This window comes from Ictidomys tridecemlineatus, chromosome 3, assembly GCF_052094955.1.
Source record: "Ictidomys tridecemlineatus isolate mIctTri1 chromosome 3, mIctTri1.hap1, whole genome shotgun sequence".
NCBI classification, from domain to species: Eukaryota; Metazoa; Chordata; class Mammalia; order Rodentia; family Sciuridae; genus Ictidomys; species Ictidomys tridecemlineatus.
This window is the reverse complement of record NC_135479.1, coordinates 32,536,880-32,551,779: the sequence shown is the minus strand read 5'-3', so window position 1 is coordinate 32,551,779 and position 14,900 is coordinate 32,536,880. Positions and strand designations below refer to the sequence as shown.

General features: G+C 38.0%; 1 protein-coding gene across 8 annotated transcripts in view; it reads left to right on the top strand.

Moving 5' to 3' along the window:
- Window positions 1–14,900, top strand: part of Tex14 (testis expressed 14, intercellular bridge forming factor) — a 103,220-nt gene that overhangs the window by 82,018 nt on the left and 6,302 nt on the right. For all 8 annotated transcript variants that reach the window (XM_078042317.1, XM_078042318.1, XM_078042323.1 and 5 more), the window contains 7 exons: window positions 2,397–2,459; window positions 3,755–3,882; window positions 4,485–4,690; window positions 7,032–7,128; window positions 8,714–8,788; window positions 12,565–12,642; window positions 13,591–13,690. In XM_078042317.1, coding sequence (XP_077898443.1) covers window positions 2,397–2,459; window positions 3,755–3,882; window positions 4,485–4,690; window positions 7,032–7,128; window positions 8,714–8,788; window positions 12,565–12,642; window positions 13,591–13,690 — 747 coding nt within the window. The remainder of the gene's footprint in view (window positions 1–2,396; window positions 2,460–3,754; window positions 3,883–4,484; window positions 4,691–7,031; window positions 7,129–8,713; window positions 8,789–12,564; window positions 12,643–13,590; window positions 13,691–14,900) is intronic.

Sequence of the window (14,900 nt, the reverse complement as noted above, 5' to 3'; positions counted from 1 at the left end):
TAGCACGTATGAGGTACTGGGTTTGATCCTCAGCACCATATAAAAATAAATAAATGAAGGTATTGTGTCCATCTTCAAAAAAATAAAATAATAAAATAAAGAATGTTGAAATTGGAATTAAAAGTAATTCTGTAACTTCTGAGCATCTGTCCTAAAGAAATGAAGACTTAGTGTTTACATAAAAACAATGTACCCAGGGCTGGGGTTGTGGCTCAGCAGGAGAGCACTGGCCTACCACGTGCAAGGCCCTGGGTTTGATCCTTGGCACCACATAAAAATAAATAAATAAAATAAAGGTATTATGTCCAACTACAACTTAAAAATAAATCTATAAAAAATGTACACAAATATTTATTAGAAAATGCATTTGTAAAAACTCCAAATCAGAAACCCACATGTCATCATAATATGTATGATGAACCAGACTGTGGAACATCTATACCAAAGGTACTACTCAGATTAAAGGGGAATGAGCTATGGATACATGCAACACATGTATAAATCTGTAGAGAATTATGCTTACAGGAAGAAGATATCCCCAAAAGTTATTTACTGTTTGATTCCATTTACATAAAATTCTTGAAAATGTTAAAATTATTAAAAATAGTAGGGCGTGGTAGGTATGCCTGTAATCCCAGCAGCTCAGGAGGCTGAAGCAGGAGGATTGTGAGTTCAAAGCCAGCTAAACAACTTTGTAGGACCCTGTCTCTTATAAAATACAAAATAGGGCCGTGGATGTGGCTTAGTGGTTGAATGCTTCTAAGTTCAATCTCTGTACCACCTCCCTCCCTACCGCCTCCGCCAAAAAAAAAAAAAAAAAAGATGTGGTGAGGGTGGGACAAAATTCAGAAAGTTTAAATATTTCTAAGTTCACATTTCTAATCATTCAGGATTGAGCAGATCCCCTAAATTTTAGTGGTTTAAAACAACTGAAGTTTCTTTCTTTTGGGGGGAAGGGTACTAGATATTGAACCCAGTGGCACTTAATCACTAAGCCACATCCCCAGGCCCCCCCTTTTTTTAAAATATTTTTTTAGTCATTGATGGACCTTTATTTATTTATTTGTATGTGGTGCTGAGAATTGACCCCAGGGCCTCACATGTGCCGGGGAAGCATTCTCAAACTGAGCCACAGCCCCCCATCCCTTTTTATTTTCTGTTTTGAGACAGGGTCTTATCTAGTGGCTTAGGGCCTTGCTAAATTGTTGAGACTATCTTTGAATTTGTAATCTTCCTGCCTCAGCCTCCTAGCTGGCATTAAAGATGTACACTACCAAGCCTGAAAAAGTTTATTTCTTGTTCATGCTTCTTATTTATGGCTCATAGGTTGTCCAGGGATGTTCTGAACTATATAACCTTTTATTAGGGATGTGGACTGGGGGAGGTGCCATCTTTGTGCATCCTTGATCACCAAGACAGGAAAAATGGAACCTGGTGAATTGTACACAGACTTATCAAGTCTCTGTCCAGAAGTAACTCATTACTTTCACTCATATTTCATTGGTTAAAACAAGTCTTAAAATCATTTATGTAAATTAAGAGCCCCAAAATGTGCTGTTTCACTGTGTGCCTAGAAGGAGATACATTTTGGTGAACAGAATTAATAAAGTTAAAAGTCAACCTAGGGCTGGGGATGTGGCTCAAGCGGTAGCGCGCTCGCCTGGCATGCGTGCGGCCCGGGTTCGATCCTCAGCACCACATACCAACAAAGATGTTGTGTCCGCTGAGAACTAAAAAATAAATATTAAAAACTCTCTCTCTCTCCCCCCTCTCTCACTCTCTCTTTAAAAAAAAAAAAAAGTCAACCTAAAATCCACATTCTTTCCTTTATACAATTGGTCTTACAGGATTGTTGCAAAAATTAAAAATGTGAAAACACGGAAGAATTTAGCATGGGATCTGCTTATAGTTAGTGTTCAATGAGTATAGAAATTGAATCTTAAATATTAGTTGAAATAGAAATGGGCCAAGTTCATCTTCAATATTTTCTTGCCATTTTTTGGCACAAGCCTCTCTTGACCTTTCTTGGTATTCTATAGCAGGAAGCTGTCTCATAGTTGCTAAATCTTCTTGGTTGTGCCCCTTGCTCCAACATTTACCTCCCTATAAAGTTCCTGTGCTCCATTGATTTTCTTAGGAATTTCCTCATTGTCATATTGAGTTATTGGTTGATTTCAGGACTGGGCTGACCCTTATAGAGTAGTCAATCTCTGAAGAAGAACTGAGGCCCGGACATGTCAGAGAACTTGTAGCTAGTTAGAAGTAGAGCCAGAACCCACACTTTTCACTTCTAGCTTTGTGCCCTTTCTACTGTTTCTTACTGGGTCAATAAACTGGTCTCTTGTATTAACTTAGTGCATTTGGCTAATGTTGATTTTCTTTCTTTTCCCTCACAGTATTGAAGGTAAACAAGAAGAGACATTAAAGGAATCACCAAAGGAACTGAAAGAGAAAGACATGTATGGCCACCAAAGAGTAGCCTAAGAATGCTTGTGTAAAGTATTGGTTTTATGGAAACAATATTTCCTTGTTGTAAGAATCTGCATGTTGGGCTGAGGTTGTAGCTCAGTGGTGGAGTACTTGCCTAGCATGTATGAGGCACTGGGTTCAATTCTCAGCACTACATATAAATAAATAAAATAAAGGTCCATAGACAACTAAAAAAAAAGAGAACATACATCTTTGCGTTTTTGTGTGTGGATTTAATGTATGTTCCTTAATTTACCAGGAAACTGTTACTAAACTGATGATGTGATTTATAATTAATAGCACCGTATAATCAAGGAAATATAGTGATGGTGATGATGGTAATAAAAGTTTATGTTTGGGATAGATTAAATCTGCCTTCTACATAAATATCCTTTTATCTATTTTTAGCTGCCAAGATGTCTTTAAAGTTAGTATTTCTTTTTTTTTTAAAGAGAGAGTGAGAGAAGGTGAGGGGGAGAGAGAGAGAACTTTTTTAATATTTATTTTTTAGTTATCGGCGGACACAACATCTTTTGTTTTGTATGTGGTGCTGAGGATCGCATGCCAGGCGAGCCCACTACTGCTTGAGCCACATCCCCAGCCCTAGTATTTCTTTTTTAAGGTTTCTCTAATATTCTCTCTCCTCCTCTTCCTCATCTGGCTTCCTTTCCCTCTTCTCCTTCCTACTTCCCCTCACACTTCTTCCTCTTTGCCTTTTCCTTCTCCCTTTCCTTCTCTTACTCCTTCTCCATCTCCCCCCTCTTTCTTCCTGCCTCCTTAGCCTCATCCTTATCTTTTTCCTCTTTCTTTTTTTTCTTCTTTTTTTCCTCCTCCTCTTCTCCCTGCATCTCCTCCTCCTTTTCTTCTTTCTTGTTTGACCCAGAGTCTTATTTTGCTGCCCAGGCTGGTCTTGAACTCCTGGACTCTCAAATACCTGAGACAGTAGGCACGTGCCACTGTACCTGACTCTGACATTCTGTTTAAGACATTCTTTAATTCTGATCTATTGACAAAGATTTTTGTCAAGAATATACTTTAAAAATTCTTTTTGCTGGGTGTGGTGGTGCATGCCTGTAATCCCAGCAGCTCAGGAGGCTAAAACAGGAGGATCACAAGTTCAAAGTAAAATACAAAATAGGGCTAGGGAAGTGGCTCAGTGGTTGAGTGCCCCTGAGTTCAATCCCTGGTAACCCCCCCCCCAAAAAAAAATTCTTGTCAAGAATATATTACTTGATTTTTTCTAAACATCTTCTCAGAATTACTGTGTGTTCTCTTAATTCTTTAGATCATTGACAGATATTCAAGACCTGTCTAGTATCTCCTATGAACAAGATAGCTCTTTTAAGAAAACCTCATGCAAGACACCCAAAATAAACCATGCACCTACTAGTGTCAGCACTCCACTTAGCCCAGGTAATCATGAACAGGGAGAATGTTTTGGGAAACGACGTCACAACCTCTGCCCATTAGCTCTGGGAAGTCAGGCCAGAGATCAGACCTGATGGCTGTTTTCTCCCAGACCAAAAGTATTTACTTAGGGCCAAAGCTGGAGGGAATAATCCCATGGGAGGCAAGGTAGTGGTGGTTGTAGTGGTGGTGGCGATGATTAAGTAGCTGTTACAGTAGTAGGGACATGCAAATGTAGGGTCTATTCTGTACTCTGAGCACTACTGAGTTTAGTGTAGAAATTTGATTGTCTATAGAGTTTTCAATTTAAAACAAACAGTGCTTAAATATCTATAGTTCTTGAGTCCTACAACCATATACAGCCAGCATCAAATATATTTTCTTTAGTGTCCATATTTCCAGTATATTTGTGGTCTAATGTCCCTTTATTTTATTTTGATAGCCAGGTTTAAATATTCTCATTTTTTATAATTTGAGGAGCTAGGTCTCAGATTAGTGATTATTTCAGTTGTTAGCAACTTTGGGAAATCTGCATAGTTAAAGAATTTTGAGTGTTTCATTTGTTATGTAAAGAATTCAGACACTAACCACCTTTTTTTCTCCAATAGGGTCAATTTCTTCATCTGCCAGTCGGTATAAAGACTGCCTAGAAAGTATCACACTTCAGGATCAAACAAGGTCTACCTCTTGCTGGAATAGCCAAGAATCTATTCGAATTTTTTCTGATAAATTTATAACCATTCGAGAGAAAGCAAAGAGCCTGGATTCTCTCCTTACTTCCTCTGAGACTCCTGCTCCCAAACTGATCAATCTGGTAAGTTTACCAATTCTGCTTTATACTCTCACAGGATCATGCACTTATAGGATCAGCCCAAGGGGCTCAGAGATATGAAGGACCAAGATTTTTCCAAATTAATTACACAGCAAGAAAAAAGCTGGTTTTCTCCAGGCTTCCCTGGGGCTCTTTGCCTAAATCTGTATTGTAGGAAGCTTATTTACTTTCTCTTTGATGCCTCCATTGGTTACTTCCCTGAGAGTATTGGATACTTTTCCTCTTCTCTGAACTCCTGAACTGATAATCTGCAGGAAAAACACTTAATTGTATCTTATCCTTTTTTGACCTCTTTTTTCCTCCTCTCTGTCTCCCTAGTGTTTTTTTTTAATATACATTGTTTAGTTGTAAATAGATACAATATCCTTAATTTGTTTATTTGTTTTTATGTGGTGCTGAGGATCAAATCCAGTGCCTCACATGTATGAGGCAAGTGCTCTACCAATGAGCCACAATCCCAGCCCCATGTCTCGCGCTCATATTTTACGTGTATATTTTTTTTTGAGAAAACCACAGATTTCTTAACTTCATACTGCTTACTAACACATAGTATCGTCTATGGACAGATTGATTATTTGCTTTGGCCCTCAATGAAAAAATTAATTGTCATCTTCTTTGGGCATTAGGCTCACAAAACATTTACTCAGATCTAAGGAAATGAACCAAGTACAGTGGTGCACATCTATAATCCCAGCTATTTGGGAGGCTCAGGCAAGAGAATTGCAAGTTTGAGGCCAGCCTGAGTGACTTTGTGAGACTCTGTCTCAAAAATAAAAAGGAATAGGCATATAGCTCAATAGTACAGCACTTGCCTATAATGTGTAAGGCCTGTGTTCAATCCTTAGTATAGCTAAATAAATAAATATAGGAGTTGGGAAATGGTAAGGAATTTACCCTTTTATTCAACAGACTGTTGACTAAATAGATTCTGAGTGCTAGGCATCATGTCAGACCCTCTTCCAGTCATCTAAGACATATACTTTTCCTCAGAGTTGCTCATTGTCTAGAGAGAAAGAGAGGCCTAATGTAACACAGAGGTAAGTACTGAGGCAGAAAGGATGAGAAGGCTTCCAGAAGAGGTCTGTTGAATGAGTTTAACTTACTAGATAAAAAAATGAATGGGCTGGGGTTGTGGCTCAGCAGCAGAGCACTTGCCTAGTGCATGTGAGGCCCTGGGTTAGATCCTCAGCACCACATAAAAATAAAATAAAGATGTTGTGTCCACCGAAAACTGAAAAAAAAAGAATATTAAAAAACTCTCTCTCTCTGTCTCTTAAAAAGAAAAAAAAGCTAAGTACCAAAAAACCACACAAATAACCCAATCAATAAATGGGCCAAGGACACTTCTCAGAAGAGGATATACAATCAATCAACAAATATATGAAAAAATGTTTATCATCTCTAGCAATTAGAGAAATGCAAATCAAAACTACTCTAAGATATCATCTCACTCCAGTCAGAATGGCACCTATTATAAAGACAAACAATAATAAGTGTTGGCGAGGATGTGGGGGAAAAGGCACACTCATACATTGCTGGTGGGACTGCAAATTGGTGCAGCCAATATGGAAAGCAGTATGGAGATTCCTTGGAAAACTGGGAATGGAACCACCATGTGACCCAGCCTCAGCTATTCCTCTCCTCAGTCTATACCCAAAGGACTTAAAAACAGCATACTATAGGGATACAGCCACATCAATGTTTATAGCAGCACAATTCACAATAGCTAAACTGTGGACCCAACCTAGATGCCCTTCAGTAGATGAATGGATTTAAAAAATGTGGCATATATACACAATGGAATATTACTCAGCAAAAAAAGAGAATAAAATCATGGCATTTGCAGGTAAATGGATGGAGTTGGAGAAGATAATGCTAAGTGAAGTTAGCCAATCCCCAAAAAAACAAATGCCAAATGTTTTCTCTAAGGAGCCTGACTCCTAGAGGGTTAGGGAGGGGGAGCATGGGAGGAATAGAGGAACTCTAGATAGGGCAGAGGTGTGGGAGTGGAAGGGAAGGGGCAAGCGGTTAGCAATGATGGTAGAATGTGATGGATATCATTATCCAAAGTACATGTATGAAGACATGAATTGGTGGGACCATACTTAATTATACAAACAGAGATATGAAAAATTATGCTCTGTATGTGTAATAAGAATTGTAATGCATTCTGCTGATCCCCAACACCACATAAAAATAAATAAATAAATAAAGGTTGATCAACAACTAAAAAATATTTCTTTAAAAAGTGGAAATGATTGAACTGCATGTACTTTTTTACTCAACACATGTGTCAGTTACTATTTTTACATCTCACTTGTAGAAAAGATTGTCTGCATGTTCTGTAGTTGGTTCTTCTAGTATGGCTACCACATCTGACACATCAACCCAAGCCACCCAGAGAAGGAGCCTGCCTAAAGGTACCTGTGTGTCATATCAAAGTAGAAGTTCATAATAGTTAGCCAATTTAAGGAGACTTAAATCGAAGCTATATTTGGTTCAAACAAAATGCTATTTCCTTCGATTGTGAAACAGATTTGTTATAGAAAACTTGGAGAATAAAGCAAAGCTTAAAAAATAAAATAAATATATAACTGTAATTTTTAAATTTCATGTATAAAATTTTAGTATATATATTTCTCACAGATTTAGAAATATATTAAAAATAGCATAGTTACATATCAGTTCTAGACTGCTTTTTTTCCTTGATGATATATACTTAATCTCCTTCTCTGTGAGTACCACATCCACAAATTTAACCAACAGCAAGTCAAAAATATTTGAAGAAAATTGTTCTGAACATGTATATGCTCTTTTTCTGTTCTTATTCCCTTAACAATACAGTAAAATGACTATTTACATAGCATTTACAACATATTAAGTAAGTAATCTAGATATGATTTAAAGTATATGAGAGGATATATACAAAGATTATATGCAAATACTGTACCATTTTATGTAAGAGACTTAAGTGTCCATGAATTTTGATACCCACAGGTAGAAGAGATCCTAGAATCAGTCCCTTATAGATACTGAGGAATAACTGCATTTTGAGTATTTTCCCTTGTCATTAAAAACTATTCATATATATATATATATATATAAAATAACTACATAATAATCTATTCTATTTAAAGTCCATTCTATTTAATAGTCAGTGTTATTTAACTCTTTCCTAATGTCAAAGATTTATGTTGCTTTCCAACTTTTTGCTCTGTGTATATAAATCTTTAACTATACTTCTGATCCTTTTCTCAGGACAGATTCTTAGAAGACAGTTTTTTAATCAAAAGAATCTGATGCTGTTAAGGATTTTTTTTTGGTGGATGGTGGGGTATTGGAAGTTGAACCCATGCCTCACATATGCTAGACAAGTACCCTACAACTGAGTTACATCCCCAGCCCAAAGCATCTGATGTTTTTACAACTCTTGAGGCATATTGCTTTCATTACATTAATTTTAATATCTTAAGTCGTTGGAACAAAGACTTGAAATTTTCCCTCCGGGAATGGATTTTGTCTTATATTGAGGGGTTGTTATTATAATTGAGCTCTTGGGGCAAGACCTGAAGTACAGTTGCTTTTATATCACCTGGCCTGAAAATTTATAGACAAAGGCCTTCTACTTTGTGTTTTGTCCATTTTGGCTGGTCTATAACCTCTATATTCCTTAAGCAATTCTGATCCAGATTGGATCCCCCAGCCTCTTAGTAAGAACCTACTTCAAATATCCTTAGCAAAGGAAGGGGCACAGGCCAACCAATACTGAGGTAAGTGGGATAGAATAAGAGAGGTCTCTACTAAGAAAATTATTTAAGAGAAGGAGGTATCTATTAGGACAGAAGAGAAGGAGGTATCTATTAGGACTGTTATATAAAAGATTTTCTTTCACCCCTTATTTATTTCATCATTGGAAATCCTCAGTCAAATTCATGAGGGGGCTTGGAAAAGTCCACTTCAGATTCAGGAAAGTGTTAAGTCATTTCTTCCTTTGTCTTTTTAAAGAACTAATGGAAGCCATTTCACAGCATCACATTGATGAGCTACCACCACCATCTCAGGAGCTGCTTGACGAAATTGGTAAGAGACTGTTAGCCAGCTTTTCATCATTGTGACCAAAGTATATGACACAAACAACTCGGAAGAGGAAAGGTTTATTTTGGCTCATGGTTTCATTTCATGATTGACCAATTACATTACTCTGGGCCTGAGGTGAGACAGAATATCATGGTGAAAAGGTGTGGTAGGGGAAAGCTGCTCAGTTTGAGGCAACCGGGAAGCGGAGAGAAAGACAGAAGAAGGGACTAGAGACAAGATAAAGTCCCCAAGGACATGTCCCTAGTGACCTACTAATAATAAGTCAGAACCCTCATGATCCAATCATTTTCCCAAATCTCTCCCTAAACAGTACTGCACTGGGAATGAAACCTTTAACACAGAAGATTGTGGGGGACATTCCAGACCTAAACCATACCAGGAACATTTAATACAAAATACACTTGGTCTTGTCAGCTATTGTCACTGACCACAGCATGGTTTCCTTATCTCAGATGTGAGCACTAATAGAAAGGGCCTACAAAGTTCTGGTTGAATGATAAAATCAGAAAGGGACAGCTTTCCAATAAAAGGGACCACAACAACTTAGCTGGGATATTGGCCTGAATCTGTTACATTTTGTTTCTTAAAGGTAATGGTGATGATTGTGAGGGGAAATAAAAATATTAAAATGATTTATGATGATAAATTTCTTTTATTAAAGAAACTCTTATCTTCTTTTTAAACCAATCCAGCCATTCCTTGGAGGCCTGAGTAGGAGGCATTCAAAGTATTGAAATTGTGGGTAAATCCCTTTCCTAAGAGTCAGTGTCATAAAATTTAATGAGACTAGAATTTTCCATTTCAGGCAGAGACTGAGTAGTACCAATTCAATTTTATTTGCATTTGGGTTGATGTGAAGAAATGATGCAAGGTTATCGAAAAATTTGCAGGCAGGTAGTCTGCTTCCCCAGCAGCTTGATGGACCATCCCCTTGCCCTTAGGGGATGCCTCTCATCAGATTTGTGAGAGTTTAATTGTTTTTTTGATGGTCCTATTTTTGCTATGGAGCTTGTAGAGAACTTCCTGGACACTAGTTGGTTTTCAGAGTCTCTGAGGTTTTGAGTCTGATAAGAAGTGAGAGCTTATTGGTCTGACTCTAGGACCAGCTGCCTTCTAGTCTCCTTATAACCCTCAGCCCCTGTTCTTAGACATGTTTAAGTGGATCCAGTCAGCTTCTAAAACCTTCCTTGCTTGGTTTCTTTTCCCGTAGTTACAGGCCCTTTTCTTTTTTATTTTATTTTTGCAGTACTGGGGATTAAACCCAGGGCCTTGCACATGCTGGGCAAGTGCTATACCACTGAGCATACCCCCAACCCTATAGCCTTTTGTTGCCTCACTTAACCTTGCCTTCAGTGCCACAGGGTCATATAGGTCACAGGCTTTTATGGGTCAGGCTCTTAGGCCCATAACCCTACCTCTCTACTTTCTACCTCTGAGACTCTCTAGTTAATCTCGGCAAATTCTTCCTCTGTAGTTGCTCTTAAAATAACAGAACTGTTGAGATTGGAGGTTATCCCACATGTGTACTGCTTAAGTAGATTTTTAGTATCATTTGTTCCTTAGCAATGGCGTAATGTTTTAGAAATACAAAGTAGGCTTAAATAGGTACTTGCAAGTTTGACTGTAATCAATACTTGCCTGTGGATCCTGCTGTCCTTCTACTGTAGTTACCACATGTGAACCCTCTTTCACTTTCTCCATTGTAGCAGCTGTGTTCCCAGGTTTCCTCCTGGGTTCTGGTCTCATGGTACATACCCCAGCACAGTCGTTTCACTTATGGCAATTATCTGGGCCAGGTTTGTAGGTGATGTCTACATTTTGAATGGCTCAGTAATTTTCCAGAAATACAAAGAGCAGAGGATCCTTTTTTAATTTTGTCTCTCTCCCCCCCTCAAGGAATTGTCTCTTTTGTTAGTTGTTTGATCCCCTGAGTCTAGAACAGAGCCTGGTATATAAAAAGAACTCAATAAATGTTTATAAAATAAAAGAATTGAGTTTTCTATTCAAGTAGTAAGAAGCCTTCCATAAACTCAGACTGCAAGCAGTCTTTTGAGATCACCCAAACATGAAATTCCTGTCCTTTTTCTCTCTTAGTCCTTCCCCAATACCCAAAATTGTCTGAAGGAGGCCAGACCTCTTTGTACTGACCCTGTGTTCATCGCTTACAGGACTGCGTAAAGATATCCATATGAAGAAGTGACTCTTCCCAGCCTTACTACGTGATTCTAATGCTTCTGTCTAAAGCATTACAGTTTTAGAAAAAAACTGGAACTTTTTTCCCTTGGAACTTTTATCAGAGCCTGAGTCACCAATCCACACTCATTCTTCCTCAAGGAAATTAGATTTTGGATTTGTGCACTCACCCTCCCCCACACTAGACCTATTAGGCCTTGAAGAAATGGGAGGTACCTACTCAACTGAAGAACTCCCTAATGATAAATCAAGGGGGAAAAGTTCACCAGTGGGCTTCTGCCTTCTCCCTCTAGGAGGTCCTGGATGCCTTATGCAAATAATCAAGTAGAGGGTTTTTGAGTAGTTTGTCCTGATAATAATGGGTTTACTCATCTGGCTATTGTATGTGTATTGTTTCCCCTAAAGAGATTTCTGGGGAATGACCTGCTGTTACTCTTTTGGAGGACCCACATTCAAATCTCTAGATTCCTGACAAGAACCTACAGGGGAAATTTTAGAACCCTAAGATATAGGTAATCATTTAAGATCAACAAGGGACTAATCAGGATTAAAATGGATTTTTAATTTCAAACTATATAAAATGATCTTATAGAGCCCCTTGATGCCAAGCTCTGTGAGGTAGGACCTCTTTCCTACTCAGCAGGAAGGGAGCCAACTTGTACCTTCCCAGAACAAGACCAGAAAGCTCAGGGTGGTCTGCCTGTGCTCCCTGCAACTGACTTTTTGCTCTGCACTGGAGAGTACTTAGAGGAGACTGAGCACATAATAAATGCAGAGCAGCCACTGATTTTAGCAGATTCTTGTCTTTAGTAAGTATTTGTTTAGGAAATGGAAATAATGAATATTCTCTGCCTCTTGTCTTTCCATTGGCCAGTAGAGATGAGGAAACATTTGAATTATTCTGATGTTGTAATAAAATTTTTTTTACAGAGTATAATATAGAGATTAGGAGCATAAACCTTACAGTTAGAACTGCCTGGATTCAAATCTCAATCCTCCCACTGATTATCTGTGTGATTTTAGGCAAGTTCTTTAACCTTTCTTAGGTTTTAGGCAAGTTTCTTAACCCTAATTTCCTCATTCACTAAACACAATTAACAATAATGCAGTCAGTTGCATAGGGTTGTTGTAAAGATTGTGAACATTAGCCTCACATGCACAAGGCCCTGGCTTCAATCCCCAGCACCATACATACACACAAAAAAGATTGTGTGAACATTAATCCTGAGTACATAGGGTACGGCAAAGTATTACCTATCTTCTGCATCATCATAATCATCTTTTTTTGTCTTACTTGAAAAATTTCCTTCAAATTAGGAATGTCCATAAGCAGTAGTTCTCCAACTTTATCAGGCATCTTGAAGGTCTTGTTAATACACAGATTGCTGGACCATACTGCCAGAGTTTTAGATTTAGTAGGTCTAGGATAAGGCCCAAGAATTTGCATTTCTATCAAGTTCCTGGGTTAAGTCAGAGCTGCTGGTCTGAGGACCACCCTTTGAGAACCACTGCCCTAGAGTCATTCAAAGGAGGAATAAGTTGTCTTTTGCTTTTGTATGTGACAGAGCACCTGAAGCAGCAGCAGAATTCATCCACAGTGTTGCATGAGAACACAGTACATGATCTGGGCATCACTGCAAATGGTGAGCATATACTCTTAGATTTTTTTCATCAGGTTCTAGGTTTAATGTTGTCCTTGGCAACAGAGTAGTACATATGGGGAAGTGTGACCCTGAGGTCAGTCACAACTCTACCTCAATTCTGACTCTACTAGTTTTTGCTTTTGCGGTGTTAGGGACTGAACCTAAAGGTTCTCTACTTCTGAGCTACATCTCCCTATTTATTTATTTATTTTTATCTTTTAAGACAGTTTCTTGCTAAATTAGGGCCTTGCTAATTTGCTGAAGCTGGTCTCCAACTTGTGCTCTTCCTTCCTCTGCCTCCTGAGTAGTTGGAATTATGAATATGTGCTACTGTCCTAAGTCAGTTATATGACCAACTGTTTAATATCTGAGCCTCAGTTGTCTTTATCTGTAAAATGGGGATAATAATTCCTATATTATGATGTACATAATAGCTCCACAAACAGTGCATGGTACATCCATAAAATATTTAGCAAATGTTAGTCCTCTTCCCTTTATGGGACTGGTGGCCAAATGAAATGAGATAGCATATGTAAAATGCTTATCATACATTAGAGGGTTTCTTCCCCACCCACATTCCTTCCTGGGGCTCCAACCTAGAAACATTTCTAAGAAGTAAATTTATTCAGTTTGTTCTCAGGGCTGCTTGCCTTATCTTTTGTGTGACCTTTCTTTCCTCTGCTTGTTCTTATCCATCTCTGAACCTTGGCACAGGCTAGATTTCCTAAAGCTTCACCTGGCACCAAAGAGCTCCCAAGACCCCAGATGCAGCTGTTGTGAATACAGGTGTCCTATAGACTGCCACCTGTCCTCCTGCTCTAATGGGAAGAGAGGAGCTAGTCCATACTTAAGGAACCACTGATAGGCCTTAATTTCTATACTCCATTTTAAGGCAGGCTTTCTTAATGTTTTCATTCTAATAAAGCTAATTCTTTGAATTGTTTTTAGATCAAAAGCATTTAGAAGAACAAGAAACTGACCATAATAAAAATGATAACATTTTGCTTTGGACAAGAGAAACTGAGGATCTAGAAGAGGACACAGAGAGGTAATAGAAAAAGCTAGACTTTTGAAAGGGTTTTAAAAATTGCATTGTTTTTATATTAAGTGTTTTCCCCAATATTGACAAATAGGAGGAAAACAATCTTGCCCCATACTATCCTAATAACTCCCATTCCTAAAAGGTCTTCTGCTTTTTAAAAAATTTAACTGTGATAAAATGCAAATAATATATGTTACATGTAAAATACATTAATAAAACTTACATGCAACATACATACACATTATATGTAAAATAAATATAACATAAAATTTGCCATCTTGAGGTAAATTTAACATCTTGGTTGTGACTCAGTGGTAAAGCACTTGCCTAGCACGTGTGAGGCACTGGGTTCAATTCTCAATTCCATATAAAAAATAAATAAAATAAAGATATTGTGTCCATATACAACTTTTTTTTTTAAAAAAAGCATGTATATGGTCCCAACTTATGATGGTTCAACCTATGTTTTTATGACTTTATGATCTTTTCCTGGGATAGCAATATATGGTATGATACTCTGAGTTCCAGACAGTAGCAACAAGCCATAGTTCACAGTCATCCTCACAATCATGAGGGTAAATGACTAATACTCTACAGTGTACTGTCTTGCTCAACTTGCTGTTTGGTTGGTTAGGTGTATTAAATAAGAAATGTATTTACAACTTAACAGTATTTACAATATAAATCAAGGGCATCTGTACTCAAATTGTTATGCAACAATTCTCCACACATTTATCATTTTACAAAACTGAAACTCTTTCTGGCTTGTCAACTCCCATTTGCAAGATGGCAGCTATCCACACACCAGGCAGATGATATAAGCGGGTGAGACAAAGGAATATATTAGTTGATTCTGCCTCATTTTATCTGGAAAGCAAAATTTCCCGAGAAACTCTTCCCAGCCCACATCCACTTTGTCTAATAGATCAAACTGACACATGACCCCTATTGGGTACAAGGGACACCAGAAATTGAATTAACATCCCAACTGCTATAAAAGGCAGCAGCAAATAAGAGTGTTTTGACTAGCTTTTGGTTAATGAATCTAGTGTCTGTCATATTCTTCAAGGGATATGTTATTCTTTATAAGAAGGAAAAAGGAGAGACCTGGAAGGGGAAAGGTCTGGGAAGTAGAAGAGGAGACTGGAGCCCTAGGATCTGAGAAGAAAATAGAGAGAGGGTTAAAGACAGAGAAAAGAAAGAAGCAAGAAGGGGA